Raw genomic sequence first — 13,055 nt, forward strand, 5'->3', positions numbered from 1 at the left:
TGCAAGTCAGTCTCCCTCGTTTTTTAAATCCTGTCCCACCTGCTTTCTCTTCCTTCCAATCTACTCCCATAGAATCATAGAATTGGTTACGTTGGAAAAGACCTTTAAGATCATTGAGTCCAACCATCCATCTACCTCTCCCTTGCTACTCCACCAGTCTTTCATGCTCAGACAGCTCAGGCAGCCTCAGTTTTCCAGTCTCAGTTTCACACACAATCATTCCTCAAGTATCCTTCCTAATCTTTTTGTCCGAAAAGCTCCAGCTCCAGTTCCCTTAATGAAACATGTCAGATCCCTTTCCACTATCCTTCTCCGTGGTGTCATCCTGGCTGTTGCCATCCTCACAGTCCCTCCTGGTTTGAGCTTCCTTATTCAACAAGTCCTCTAGCACATAATTGTTCCACTTGCTGCCAGTGCTCCCAACCACCTCCAGGAACCTCTCCCAAGCATTACACTTTCCCAATCTATTCCCCTTCCAGTCCAACTCACTCATAATTCCAATTGTCAGCCATGGTTATTCTGTCTACCAACAAAAAAAAGTCCCTGTCTCACTCAGCTTCTTCATTTTATCTGCTTTGCACTAGAAATAGATGCTTTTTTCTTTTCCACTGCACAGAGGTAGAAAGGAATTATAAAGATGTATCCTTGCTCTCAGTTCACTTGTCCCATCTGAGCAAGAAGAGAGATTCCTCTTGAGCCATCACAGCTTCCTACTGAAGCCTGATTATTCACTGAGATGGGATGTATGAAAGACTCATGCCCTAAAAATGCAGATATGATTCAGTTTGAGATAGAGAGACTCTGCAAAAATTTCATCCAAATGGTAAATATTCAGCATGTTTTCAAACAATTGAAAACAGAAAGTCTTCTACTAGGAAGTAGAAGGCACACTTCATGTAGGAGGTGCCAACAGTTTCACCAATAATGTATTTTTCTATAACTTGTATAAAGCAGCATAAAAAGAAGTGAAGTTTAGATTGAATCCAGGTTTTTAGACCTATCAACTTGTTCAGTAAAACAAACACAAATCCAAAGGACTCTTGTCCAAAAGCTCTTTGAAGCAGAAATATCAGTTTAGCTTCTTTAACACAATGAAGAATAAAAATTGCATATGTAAATACAAGCTCCTTTGGGTTAGGAAATTTTTATTACATGAAAAAATGTATTGTTAAGCCAGATGCATGTTTAAAATACTACTCAAAGGGCAACAAAAATCTTCTGTTTCAAGGATAGGTGGATAGAGTTAAATCTTAGAGAAAGATAATACTGAAAGAGGCAGGGTTATCTTACTTGCTGCAAATCCTCAGTCTCCTTGAAAAAACAGTGAAGACATTTCTACTTCATTTGTACATCCCATCTCCCTTCCTAAATAGCTTTGATAAGATTTTAGAGGACAATATGCATAGACAGTAGCCTCTCTTCTACACAACTTACTGTAGACCAGTAAAGGTCTCTTCTGTTACTAAAACATAACAAGACAGTCTGACTAGTAATTGCTGGAGACAAACCAGAAAGAAATATTTTTAATGCCTAGTCAAGTACAATTAACATAAGAGCTAAATCTTCACAATATTGTATAGTAATATGTGAAAAGTCCATTTTACCACAAACCAAGTGAATGTTCAAGAACATATATTACTTATTCCTGTAATTGACAAAATTCAGTACAGATGCTCCGTGTCAGCTAGTTTGTAAATCTGAACAGTATACAAATGCTTATGTTAAATCCTACCTGCAGTATTCACAACTCTCTTTGCTCGAATTATTCCAAGTGGAGTTTCAACTTCCCATGTCCCGTCTGATTGGGAGTTCAGATTAGTCACTTGGACAGGGTAATTTAAGTGGGCACCATATTTTCTGGCTCCTGCAGCCAAGGCCATAGTGAGAGAATAGGGATCAATATGGCCATCTCCAGGGTTATAGAGGCCAGCTAAAACCTAAGAGGAGGTAAAATCCCACAAAATGAAAGAAATTAAAATTCATCACAATTAACTAAGTTTTTAAAAAATGCTTTATTTCTTGAATGCAGTGAACCTTAAGGAGTCAAATCAAAACAAGTTTTCAAAGCATATAATAATATCAAGGCTACAGCTACCCAACTTAACGATGGTCTAAGGAAGTAAAATTGCTCAGTTCTCCCGTGCAATCAAAGGTTGCAATGCTTTAATATTATAATATTATATATATTATATAATTATATAATTAATAGTATGCACACTGGCATACAGTATGCACTAAAATGCATGTGAGTCTGATTTTAGTTCATAATGCATCTTTTTTCACTGAAAAACATAAATTTCTTGTACAATTTGTACAAAGCAAACAGACCTTATGTCTACATATCTGATAGACCAATATTCAATTGCAATGGAAGTTATCTTTCATAAAATTAGGTTCTTTACCGTATCCATGTTCAATAAGGGAAACAGCTCTTGTACTTTCTCAGGCGTGATTAGGTACTGCTCTGTTGGGTGCCAACCAGCACGAGTCATTTGGTATTTGAATTCATCCACCCTAGTAGGGGTTGAAGCAATTCTGATGCTGCCAGGCTGATGAAACCCCACAGCCTAAAATAAAGAGCAAAAGTGAATTACTGAAAGAACCTTTACTTTTCTCCATAAGTGCAATTTCCTATGCCATGGGAATTCTACAGGAATTTTGCTACTAACATCACTGAAAAGAGATTCAAATAAGTTACGTGCCCTTGAAGGAACAGGACTTAGATGTAAACTCCTAGAGAAAACAAAATTTAAAAAAAATTTCTCAAATTAACTTCCTAGGTTAATACATACTATCTTCAAAACAGTTGTAAAAAGCTTTTATTGAATGTCATGATATACACTTTCAAAAACAGAATCAGATACATCTCAAAAATAAATACATAATAGTTTATATTAAAGCCTATCACCTGCATAATTTTCTATTGAGATGCTGCAGAACATATTTAACTGACTAAGCAGCACCTTCACTGACACAATGAATAACCACCCACGTTTTTTTGTCTTTTTAATAAAGTAGAAATCCTTATATAGCTGGACACTGAATGCTCACTTTCTGGTATACACTATTTACTTCACCTTTTCTATGTTACCTCACAGGACATTAATATGGCTGAATAAGTCTTTTAGTGGAACTCACAATAATAATCTGCTGTAGTATCTTATCTAGCTGAGCCGTAGAAAGAAGAAAAAAGCATTTTATTATAATTATCTAGTTTGTAGACTAGTACAGTGAGGATCATGCAATTTCTGCTGCAGTCTGAAGCAAGCATGATTTTAGTAAATGAAATCTATATGGCCAAGTGATGCCAAATAAAAAAGATGACTCCTGTGTTTCTCTGCATACCCATTCCTTAAGTCACTAAATAAAAACACATCTCTGAAAGGGATGGGAAGAATTGCAGCAATCTTCTCAAGTACAGACAGCATCATATCATATGAATTTTTAAGTGACATGTTTAAAGCCGGAGTGTATCATAATCAATCCTTTCATTCCAGATCCTTGATGCTATTTTAACTCCTATACCAAGATAAAGTTGCAGACTCTCAGTCTGCTGAACTTCTGAGATGTTTTATGAAAACTATTTTCTTAAACTTTAGAGGGATCTGGGAAACCATCTAAAATATTTAGTGACTCAGCACCAGACTATAACATAGATATGCAGGCAGAAGAATATATTTAAATAAAAAGGGAGCCTTATGATAGTCATGAACACACACATATACAACTTGTCAACTCCAGACTTTTTTGTAAGACTACTAGTAAGGTCAGTATTGATCTGAATTAATACTTTAAAGGTCAAGGAGATTACCTGTCCAGTCTCTTCTTCCAGCTTTTCATAGAGTTTGATGCTGTAAGAATGGATTTTCTTCAGGTTTATTCCAGGATGAAAATAAGTAGTTAAACCAGCCTCAAATAAGAAATAGGAACAACAACACAGAGATATGATTAGAAATGCGGTGATTTCTTTCCCTCCTTCCAACTGTCATTCAAAAAGGAACTGTCACGATACTGGAAAGAAAAGCAACACATGGATAGAGCCAACTGCTACAAAAATAAAAATAAAATCCTTTCCCTCCTTACGGCATTCTTGTTTTCTGCACATGTGTTTTTCCCCCTGTCTTTTCCCATCAAATTTGTCAACCCATGATACTGTTGCAGTTGTTCTCTCCTATGGTTTCCTGTCTTCCTTAAATTATTCAGTTGCCTGTTTCAAATCTTTTGGAAGAGACACACAAGTCCATTCCTGATCAACTGAATCAACTGATTAACTCCAAATGTCCTGTAGTAAGATCTTTTCCTTCTTGCAAACGGAGATGGGAGAGAAACCAAACCTTCACAAAGACCAGATCTTAACAAGAGTTATTACATTCCTGGGGTGTGAACAGCAGGGTGGTGGAAGTCAATGTTCTCCTATTCTCAACAGTTGTCTCACGTGGCAGCTCAAGAGCAATTGCTGCATTGCAGAAATAGTTTAAGAAATTACTGTATGTATTTTGCACATCATTTTACCAGGTCTGACTTTAGAAAGCTGTCAAGCCCTTTTGGGTTCATGCAAAGGTAACATCAAGAAGTTACTACAGCCTCTTCTATATTTAAGGAAACTGTTCACCTGCCTACAATAGAGACAGCTGCATCAATCTAATGACTTTCATAACTGCAGACATTTAGCACTTAAAAAAAGCAGAAATAAAGTGTTACTGAAGTTAAGCATATGTCTTTGTATATCCTAAATTTGACATCTCACTAAAACCCTTCTTCCAAGTGAGACATAGAAATGCAAAATTACCTCAGGTTTTCAAGATAAATAATTACACTGATTTAAATACTTTATATATATATAGTGCATATTTTGCTAACTAAAATAGAGCTATTCATAGATTAAGGTTGCTTCACTTAAGGGAGCTAGACACCAGAGTCCACCTTTGAGTTCACTGCCATTCTAAGAAAAAAAAAGCAGGAAATACAAAGGTGAAAAGTAACACATATAATAGAGTTTTGATAGTTTCCTTCTAAGTTGCCTAGTATGCATATACACTAACTACTCTTGATTCTAATTTGTCAGCTCTGTTCTGTGCTACATATTTTAAGGCTTTAATGTTTAAAGCTAGTGGAATAACTGTATACATATGAATAACAAAAGCAAAATTTGGTGGTCTTTAAAGATATATTTTAATTCAAATTAATTTAATTATGCTAAGAACCTATTAAATGTTACACTTCTCTATAATTAATATCAACATATATCGCATGAATTAGATCACACATCCTCATTTTTTTAAACCATGGCCTCTTCTGACCCATCTTTCTTGGTGCAGCTTCACATCTAAGACCAGATCTTTTTCTTCAGAAACAATTAGCTTCAAATTGCTCTTGGCAGATGGCTTACACTCAGATACCATTTCCGTCAAAAAACATAAATCATACTCACTGCCTGAGATGACAAGTACTCAGTATCTTCAGAGCAAGAGTATGATAACTGTCTGTCTTTACACTAGCCATGGTGTTAAAAGTTTTTCCTACCTTTCTTTGTGAGGATTTTACCTTTCTGATATCTTAAAGTTTATACACGATATCATAGTGTACCACATGACTGAAATGCCAAAATAAACTAACGGAAAAAAGTGCAAAACTAATCACTTACCAGTATTATATTTTTCAGTTGTGCCTGTATTTTATTCATAAATTTGGCTCTAGTTCCTTACGTATATTTGGTATTGTTCATTACCTCAACAATCTGAGTTTAAAAAGTGATCACACAAATCTGTAGGAGGGAGATAAATCTACTAAGAGCCACGTTAAGCACAAAGCAGGCATGCTGGATTCAGAAAGTCCCTGGGCTAAATTAATAGCCTGGAAAAATATTGCTTGTCCTTTTCTTATTATCATGTTGGATCGTCATCATACTGGACACTGCTGGAGACAAGATATTTGACTAAAGGCATTTTAGATCTCATTTGATACATGTGCTTTTATGTTGTTGTGAACACATTTATTTTAATTACATCAGACTAAAACCCTGGGCTGTTTCACTGCAGAATTTGTAATTACAACTTGCTTCTTTCTTAAAAAATAAGTCCTAAGGGCCTCTTTCTGTGTATACAGAATAAAGAAATAAATTAGGCATTGAAATGTTTACATTTCTTTAGCCATGTACAATAACCTATGAGTAGTTTACTTGTACCTGCAAATTTTGTCATCTCATATTATTTTTACTGTCTTCTTTTAGTTATGTAAACATTTTCTCATCTTTTGTTATTTTTTCCAAATGTAGTAATGTATTTTCCAGATGTAGGGAAATTCCATTTTAGTGGTCACTGTTAGTAAAGTAATTTTGAACCAAATGAACCACAGATCACTTGGAAGTTAGCTACAAAACCATATACATTCAAGAGCACTTAACTGCAGGAATTAAATCAAAACTTCTCTTGCTGACATTTTTAAGTGAAGAAAAGAACTTTAAACACATTTGTTTCCTTTTGGCTTCAGATAATGAATATTTCTGATTTCAGGAGTGCAGCTGGGAGACAACTATAACCTGACTGGACTATATAAATTTAAGATTATAGAATCATAAAATAATGACAATAAAACAAACAGATTGAATGGGACCTGAGGAGGTCTCTATCCAACCTCATACTCAAAGCAGGGTCAGCTACGAGATCAGACCAGGTTGCTCAAGACTTTCTCCAGCCTGGTCTTGAAAATCTCCAAGGACATAGACTGCACTACTTCCCTGGCCAAGTATGGAACTTCGCATTTGTCCTTGTTAAATTTCATAAAGTTCCTGTCCTTCTATCCTTCCAGCTTGTCTAGGTCCCTCAGCATGGCAGCCCTGCCCTTGAGTGCATTGACTGGTCCTCCCAGTTTGGTGTCAGCTGCAAACCTGATGAGCATGTACTTCATCATCTACTCCAGATCACTGATAAGGACATTAAACAGGATGTGTCCCAGGACAGACCCCTGCGACACTCTACTTATTTCCAGGCTTGGGCAGAGGATGACCATTAACCACTGCCCTCTGAGCCCAACCATCTAAACAGTCTTTTAACTATCTAGTTGTCCAGCCATAACATCTTCAACTGAATACATGAATATTATGGGAGACAGTGTCTAAAGACTTGCTAAAATCTAGGTAAGTGACATCAACTGCTCTCCCCTTGTCTACACATTCAGTCATTTTATCATAGAAAGCAATCAGGTTTGGTCAGACATGATTCACACTTGGCAAGTCTATGTTGACTGTTCCCAATCACCTTTTTTCTCCTTTCTGGGCCCAGATCTGAGACTCGCTCCATGATTTTCCCAAGAACCAAAGTATGGCTAGCTGGCCTTTAGCTCCTCTGCTCGTCCCTTTGGCTTTTTTTAAAGATGCATACATATGCCCTTCTCCAAATGTTGGGCACCTACACAGATCTCCACAGTCTTTCAAAGGTGGTACATCTGCGGCCTTGCAATGCCATCAGCAGCATTCTTGGATGCAGCCCATCTGGTCCAATGTATGTGCATGAGTCAAGTTCTCCCAGTAATCCCTGGCTTGATCCTCATCCACTGCTGGTAGCTCCTCTTCTCCTTGAATCCTGCTCAGAGCACAGAGGCCTGAGAAACCTTGTCAGTGAAAACTCAGGCAAAGAAGGCACTGAGTACCTAAATTACCCACCTCATTCAGCAACAGTCCCACATTTTCCTCGTTCAGCCTTTTACTACTAGTGCAGCAGTAGAAGCTCTTCTTGTTGCCTTTAATGTTCCTTACAAGTCTTAACGCTAGTTGAGCTTTGGCTTTCCTAACATCCCCTTCACATGCCCAGGCAATTTTTCTACATTACTCCTTTGTAGCCTTTTCCTGTAGCCTTCTACCGCCTGCATACCGTGTATTTGCTCCGGAACTCAGTCATGAGCTCCCTATCTGGCCCAGCTGGCCTCCCAGTGTGTCTACTTGTTTTCCCAGTGTGTCTACTTGTTTTCCCGAGTTTCAGGGTGAACCATTCTTGTGTTTGAAGGAGATTTGCTCCAGGTTTTGCTCTATTTCTGTAAGACAGAGATTTTGTTATTGTAGGTGACCATGATCTGGGAAAATAATTTTAAGAATGGCCACTTTGCTATGAGAGTTGACACAGAGATTTTAAAGCATTTTTATAGTTGAAATTTTTATATGTTGAAATGCTTATGCATCAGTTTTGTTCTATTCCAATCTGTTTCAGATTTTATGCTAATGCCATCATTAAATTAGCATTCTGGAGGAAAATGGTATTAACACTGTTATATTCTTTCTTCTTCCAAGTTTGACCAAGCTGTAACAAGTTTTTATTTGTCTTGTGCTGTGCTTTATTAACTGTCAGCAGCAAAATCAATTTCATGGTGCAAGAAAAAGTATCACATAACAGAATGATATGTTAAATATTTTCTTAGAAAACACCTTTTAAGAAAGTAACAACACAAAAAACGTATTTTTGTTATATATGCCTTGTTCAGTCCCTCGGGCTTCAGTGAGATTGCAAATGATCTGACCTGCAGAATAGTACAACTTCAAGAGTTCTTAAAACCCAAGTCTTGACCTAATTTACTCACATACAATAACCATGACATGGTTAGATAGGTATAAAAATGAGCAGCACTTGCTCTCTTATTTATATCTTATTATTACTGGTAAAATAAAAATGTGCACACTTTCTGTGCTGTTTTAATAACACACATGAAAGTCAGCCAAATTTATCTCAGACCTGAGAAGTGGAAGAAAGTTTTGGCAGCAACACTAGCAGGAATATGATCTATATGAAACATGATCCTGAGCTCTGGCAAGACTTACTGGACTGTGAAAGAGGGAAAAAGTGGTATAGTACAGCAACGTCTGAACCAGACTTTCAACATTTGTGGCTGCAGGCAATATACTACATGCCACTTCACGTGCTAACTATATGTGTAATTTTCATCTGTATCTAGTACTGTATCACTGTGAGGAAAGCATTGATCCATGCACAGTACCTAGTATAACAGAACTCAGTCACAGTTTTGATCTTTCTCATCATCTGAAACAGCCTTATTATCAACTTTTTCATCTTCAGACACAGCGCTAATATTGAGTTCAATGAAAAGAGACAGTATACCATATAGTTTACCTAATAGTTATCCATTTTAACCTGTCCCATAACTAGGTGTCTTGCTGTGCCAATCGCATCAAATTCTGTTGCAACAGGTGCCACAAGGCAGCCCGCTCAATAGCGGTAGTGCAGGCATTTTCTCTGCTGTGCTCCAGGTTCCTTCCCTACCTTTGAAACAGCGTTCCTCACTCAGTGCTCCATTGCTGCATTCACTAAGAAGTGACAGCAAAAATACTGAAGGAGAGGTTGCTTTTATATAGTTATGAGCAATAAGCTAGTGTGAGCAAGTATAACAAGAACAAAGGCAACCATTACTGATTTTGGTTTCTTATTCAATGAGGGGATTTTTATTATTTTTTACACACATATTTTTCTGTATATGCATTGGGTAAATAGAATTCAGCCTGTGCCTCACTCATGTACTTAAGTCAAAGTATTTCTTTGAGCATTTCATAGTTATGATTCAATACACAAGATGCATGATCTGACACTATTCATGGTGTTGCTCTGTTTGCTGAACTGCTGTGGTATGACTCTGTCTAAAAGAGACATAATTACTGAATTTCGTTTTTCCTAACTCCATACAATGTGTTTTCTTTTGCTTTGTTTGTCGAAAAGCAAGTAAAATGAAGTATAAACCTACTTATATATTTCAGGCAGTGACTTTTTTTAATTTCATTTTTTACTATTGTTCTCTCATAAGGCCCCAAACACACAAAACGTCTGCACTAAGATGAAGCATTTCAAACTTCAGACTTCCTCCCCTGGGAGAAGTATGAGAATAGAAATAAAATATAATCCATCTGAGTCATCCTCCTTAATTTGTTCCTGAAAGGCACTCAGATACTACAGTTATAAGTATTGCATAAATGCTCTATTGTATTAACAGAGTAGTTCTAGAGACACCAAACTGTTGTGTTTTTACGCTTTTGTATTGCTACACACAGGGACAACGTTCACCCAATTTCAGCTAAGCGTAGCTGGAAATGAATGGAAAAAGTATCTATTATTGTGGCAAGCTTTATTTCATTTCGTTACACTACATACTCCAGACATTGACATAGAAAAAATGTAATTACATACATGCATGTTGTGCACCAGTATATCCATGTGATTAACATTCTTATAGGAGGTGTCCCCACCCTGTCATTATTACATGTATGTCTTTTTAGTTCTTTTCCTTAGAGTACAGACAAACATTCAGCCTTAAAAAAACCCACAGTGTACAGATGTTAGCTTTGCTCCTCCAAGGTTTTGTGTAAGGTCAGCGGTAGCAGGAAAGAAAGCTCCTCTCTAATAAGAATCAGTTTCTGGGATAGTGATATTGTCTGAGAACTGGACACTGATACTGCTTCTTGATCACCTCTTTTTCACGATGGTACATATATAAAAAATAATTACACTGACAACAATACCAAATTTCACATTTCTAGTTTATGCAGGCCAGTGCAACCACTTCCAATGATAAAGTCTGCAGTATGAATTAGATTACCTTAGAAATAAAACCTTAAATTCAAAAAGTCCAAGTTAAAGTCTAAATCCAGTTAACTGCCAAAAATGTATAATACTAACAGTTACCTTCCAGTAATTTCAACATACAGTATTTGTCCCAATTTTTACAAATGAGAAAAGTGTACTATGCATAGCTGAACCAACTTTTCAAAACTCATACAGCCAATCTATAAAAAACTCAGTGCTAAAGTTTGTATCTATAAAATAACCAAGATAGTTAATCTGTGGAAAGCCAGGGAATATAAAGGTAATGAAACTTCCACCACTGTTAGATACACAAACCGCTGTTAATCTGAGAGATTAACAAAACATTTCTTACTGCATGCCAAGTAGATCCTGCAGTGAGCTCAGATTTTTCTAGCAGAACAACATCCTTCAAGCCAGCCTTAGCCAAATGATAGGCTAGACTCACACCAATGCAACCACCTCCGATGATTACTGTGTCTGCTCTATCTTTCCCCAAGGAAGGAGATGGGGTTTCTTTCCTGGGGGAAAAAAATTAGACAGTTACAAAAAGACAATCGCACTTTTGTCCTTCTCTTTTGTTTACTGCTCCAATCGTAATACAACTTGGTGCCTGCTTGGGAGTCTAGACACACTTGACTTAAAACCTAACCTGTTCACTCTTACCTTCTTTTAAAGTAAATGCTCTTAAAGGGTCATATAGATAAACAGTAGTAATACAAAAAACAAAGCAAGTTTGCTTCCACTCACAAATTTAAATCTTTGTTATTTGTCCAATATACCCTTATATGTAGATCCTATTTCTCAATAAGAAACTGTACCCCTGAAATGACAGTGTCAAAACCTGACTTTTCAAAAGTGCTACAGTATACACAACACAAAGTCTTTAAAAAATGTCTGCTAAGGCTCCTTAATAAATTTCTAAAGCCAATGTCAGCAGACTACATCAGTGTATGTGTTCACGAACAATGAAACAACATTTATTTTCATGTTCTGTCTATTTTGACATGTTCTACTTTTCTGAAGTCAAAACATTATAGAAACAGGTTTTCGTCAATGGCTCACACCTGCTACTACACCACGCTTCATTTTCACAACCACTTGAAGCCAGCATAAACCAGAACTGCTGCCACAGGCAGCCCCATTCTCCTCCATCTCATCTGATCCTCCCCTCTACTGCCTCATCCACAGACAGCCAAGCAGCAAGCCAGATCAGGAAATTTATCCCAAATTAAAAAAAAGCCTTTTTTTTCGGCTGTGAGACAAGATAGCACCTCTTAGTACAGTAGCAGTACAGACTACTGTGAAACCACAGTATCTCTCCCTTTAGGACAGTTAATCAATATTCAATTTTATCTCCCCCCTCCTTGTACATTTGCTGTTGCAACTTCTCTGGCAAAAGGCTTTCTAATGTGTAACTAGCCTTCCACCCATCCTCCGCTCAGAAATCAAAGCTATTAGTTTTATGTATTATGAACGGAGATCTTATAAAATAATATGACATTTTAAATGCAAATGCAGAAGGAATATGCACCATGCTTATTCACTATGTGGCAATGAATAAAAAGTAAAATAAATGGGAGCACTGGACACCACAGGTTTTCTGTATTTGGTGCAGCACACACTTGCATGTGTTCTTTTTTGAGATTACATATTAATTTTTGCAAGTTAATAGTAAACTGTTTAACAGCGAGATGTGAGACCCTTACACCAGCTCCTCTACTGAATTTTGAGGCACATGGTAATCTAGGTCAAGCGTGGAGGCTTTTCTCATGCTTCTTTTATGCCATGAATTTGAGATTTCCTCACCTGACTTTCAGCTCTTTTCAAACCTTTTCTTTCACACCCAGGAGCCTGGTAAGAATCCGGGGGGTACCTTCCCTGTGAACTACGCGGTTCACCCAGATGTTTGCTTGTGCCAGTCAAAACAGGTCATTTTTTGCTCATCAGTATGGCCCAGAAGACAACAGGAGGGATCTCTCCATACCAGTTCAGCGACTCACCCCGGGCTGGGTCAGGTCTTTGACGCAGAAATGCGAGGCGCAGGGGGAAGATGCACCTCGGGACAGGCCTTCGCGGCCCCGTGACCCCGACCGGCAGCTGGTGGAGCACCGCAGACCGGCAGAAGGAGCCCATTCCCCTAACCACCTTCCTTCCCCTCACAGCCCCCGCCAGGCAGCTTTACCCTCGGGGGCCGCGCCTTGAGGCGGCGCGGAAGCCACGCGCTGACAGCCGCCACCGTTAACGGCTCCTCTGCCCGCGCCTCCCCACCGCCCCGCGCCCGCCCCGCACGGCACAGCCCGGCCCGGCCCGCGGGCCCGCACTCACCGCCCCTGGGCGCCCGCGCCGCCGCCGAGGGGCCGCAGGGCAGCCGCGGCGAGGGGGTCGGGCCGGCCGCCGAGGGGAGGAGGCCGCAGCCGCCGCAGAGCTCCCCGCAGCACCGCGCTCATCCCGCACACAGCCCGCCGGCAGCAGGGATGG

The 13,055-nt window shown here is 38.6% G+C and overlaps 1 protein-coding gene across 1 annotated transcript in view; it reads right to left on the bottom strand.

Annotated features, from left to right (window-relative positions):
- DMGDH (dimethylglycine dehydrogenase) overlaps window positions 1–13,024 on the bottom strand; it is a 45,645-nt gene extending 32,621 nt beyond the window's left edge. The window contains exons 1-5 of the mRNA XM_050913003.1: window positions 12,903–13,024; window positions 10,930–11,095; window positions 3,812–3,910; window positions 2,403–2,567; window positions 1,733–1,937 (exon numbers count right to left, since the gene is read on the bottom strand). Coding sequence (XP_050768960.1) covers window positions 1,733–1,937; window positions 2,403–2,567; window positions 3,812–3,910; window positions 10,930–11,095; window positions 12,903–13,024 — 757 coding nt within the window. The remainder of the gene's footprint in view (window positions 1–1,732; window positions 1,938–2,402; window positions 2,568–3,811; window positions 3,911–10,929; window positions 11,096–12,902) is intronic.
- Window positions 13,025–13,055: the final 31 nt, after the last annotated feature.

Source organism: Gymnogyps californianus, chromosome Z, assembly GCF_018139145.2.
Source record: "Gymnogyps californianus isolate 813 chromosome Z, ASM1813914v2, whole genome shotgun sequence".
Classification (NCBI taxonomy): domain Eukaryota; kingdom Metazoa; phylum Chordata; class Aves; order Accipitriformes; family Cathartidae; genus Gymnogyps; species Gymnogyps californianus.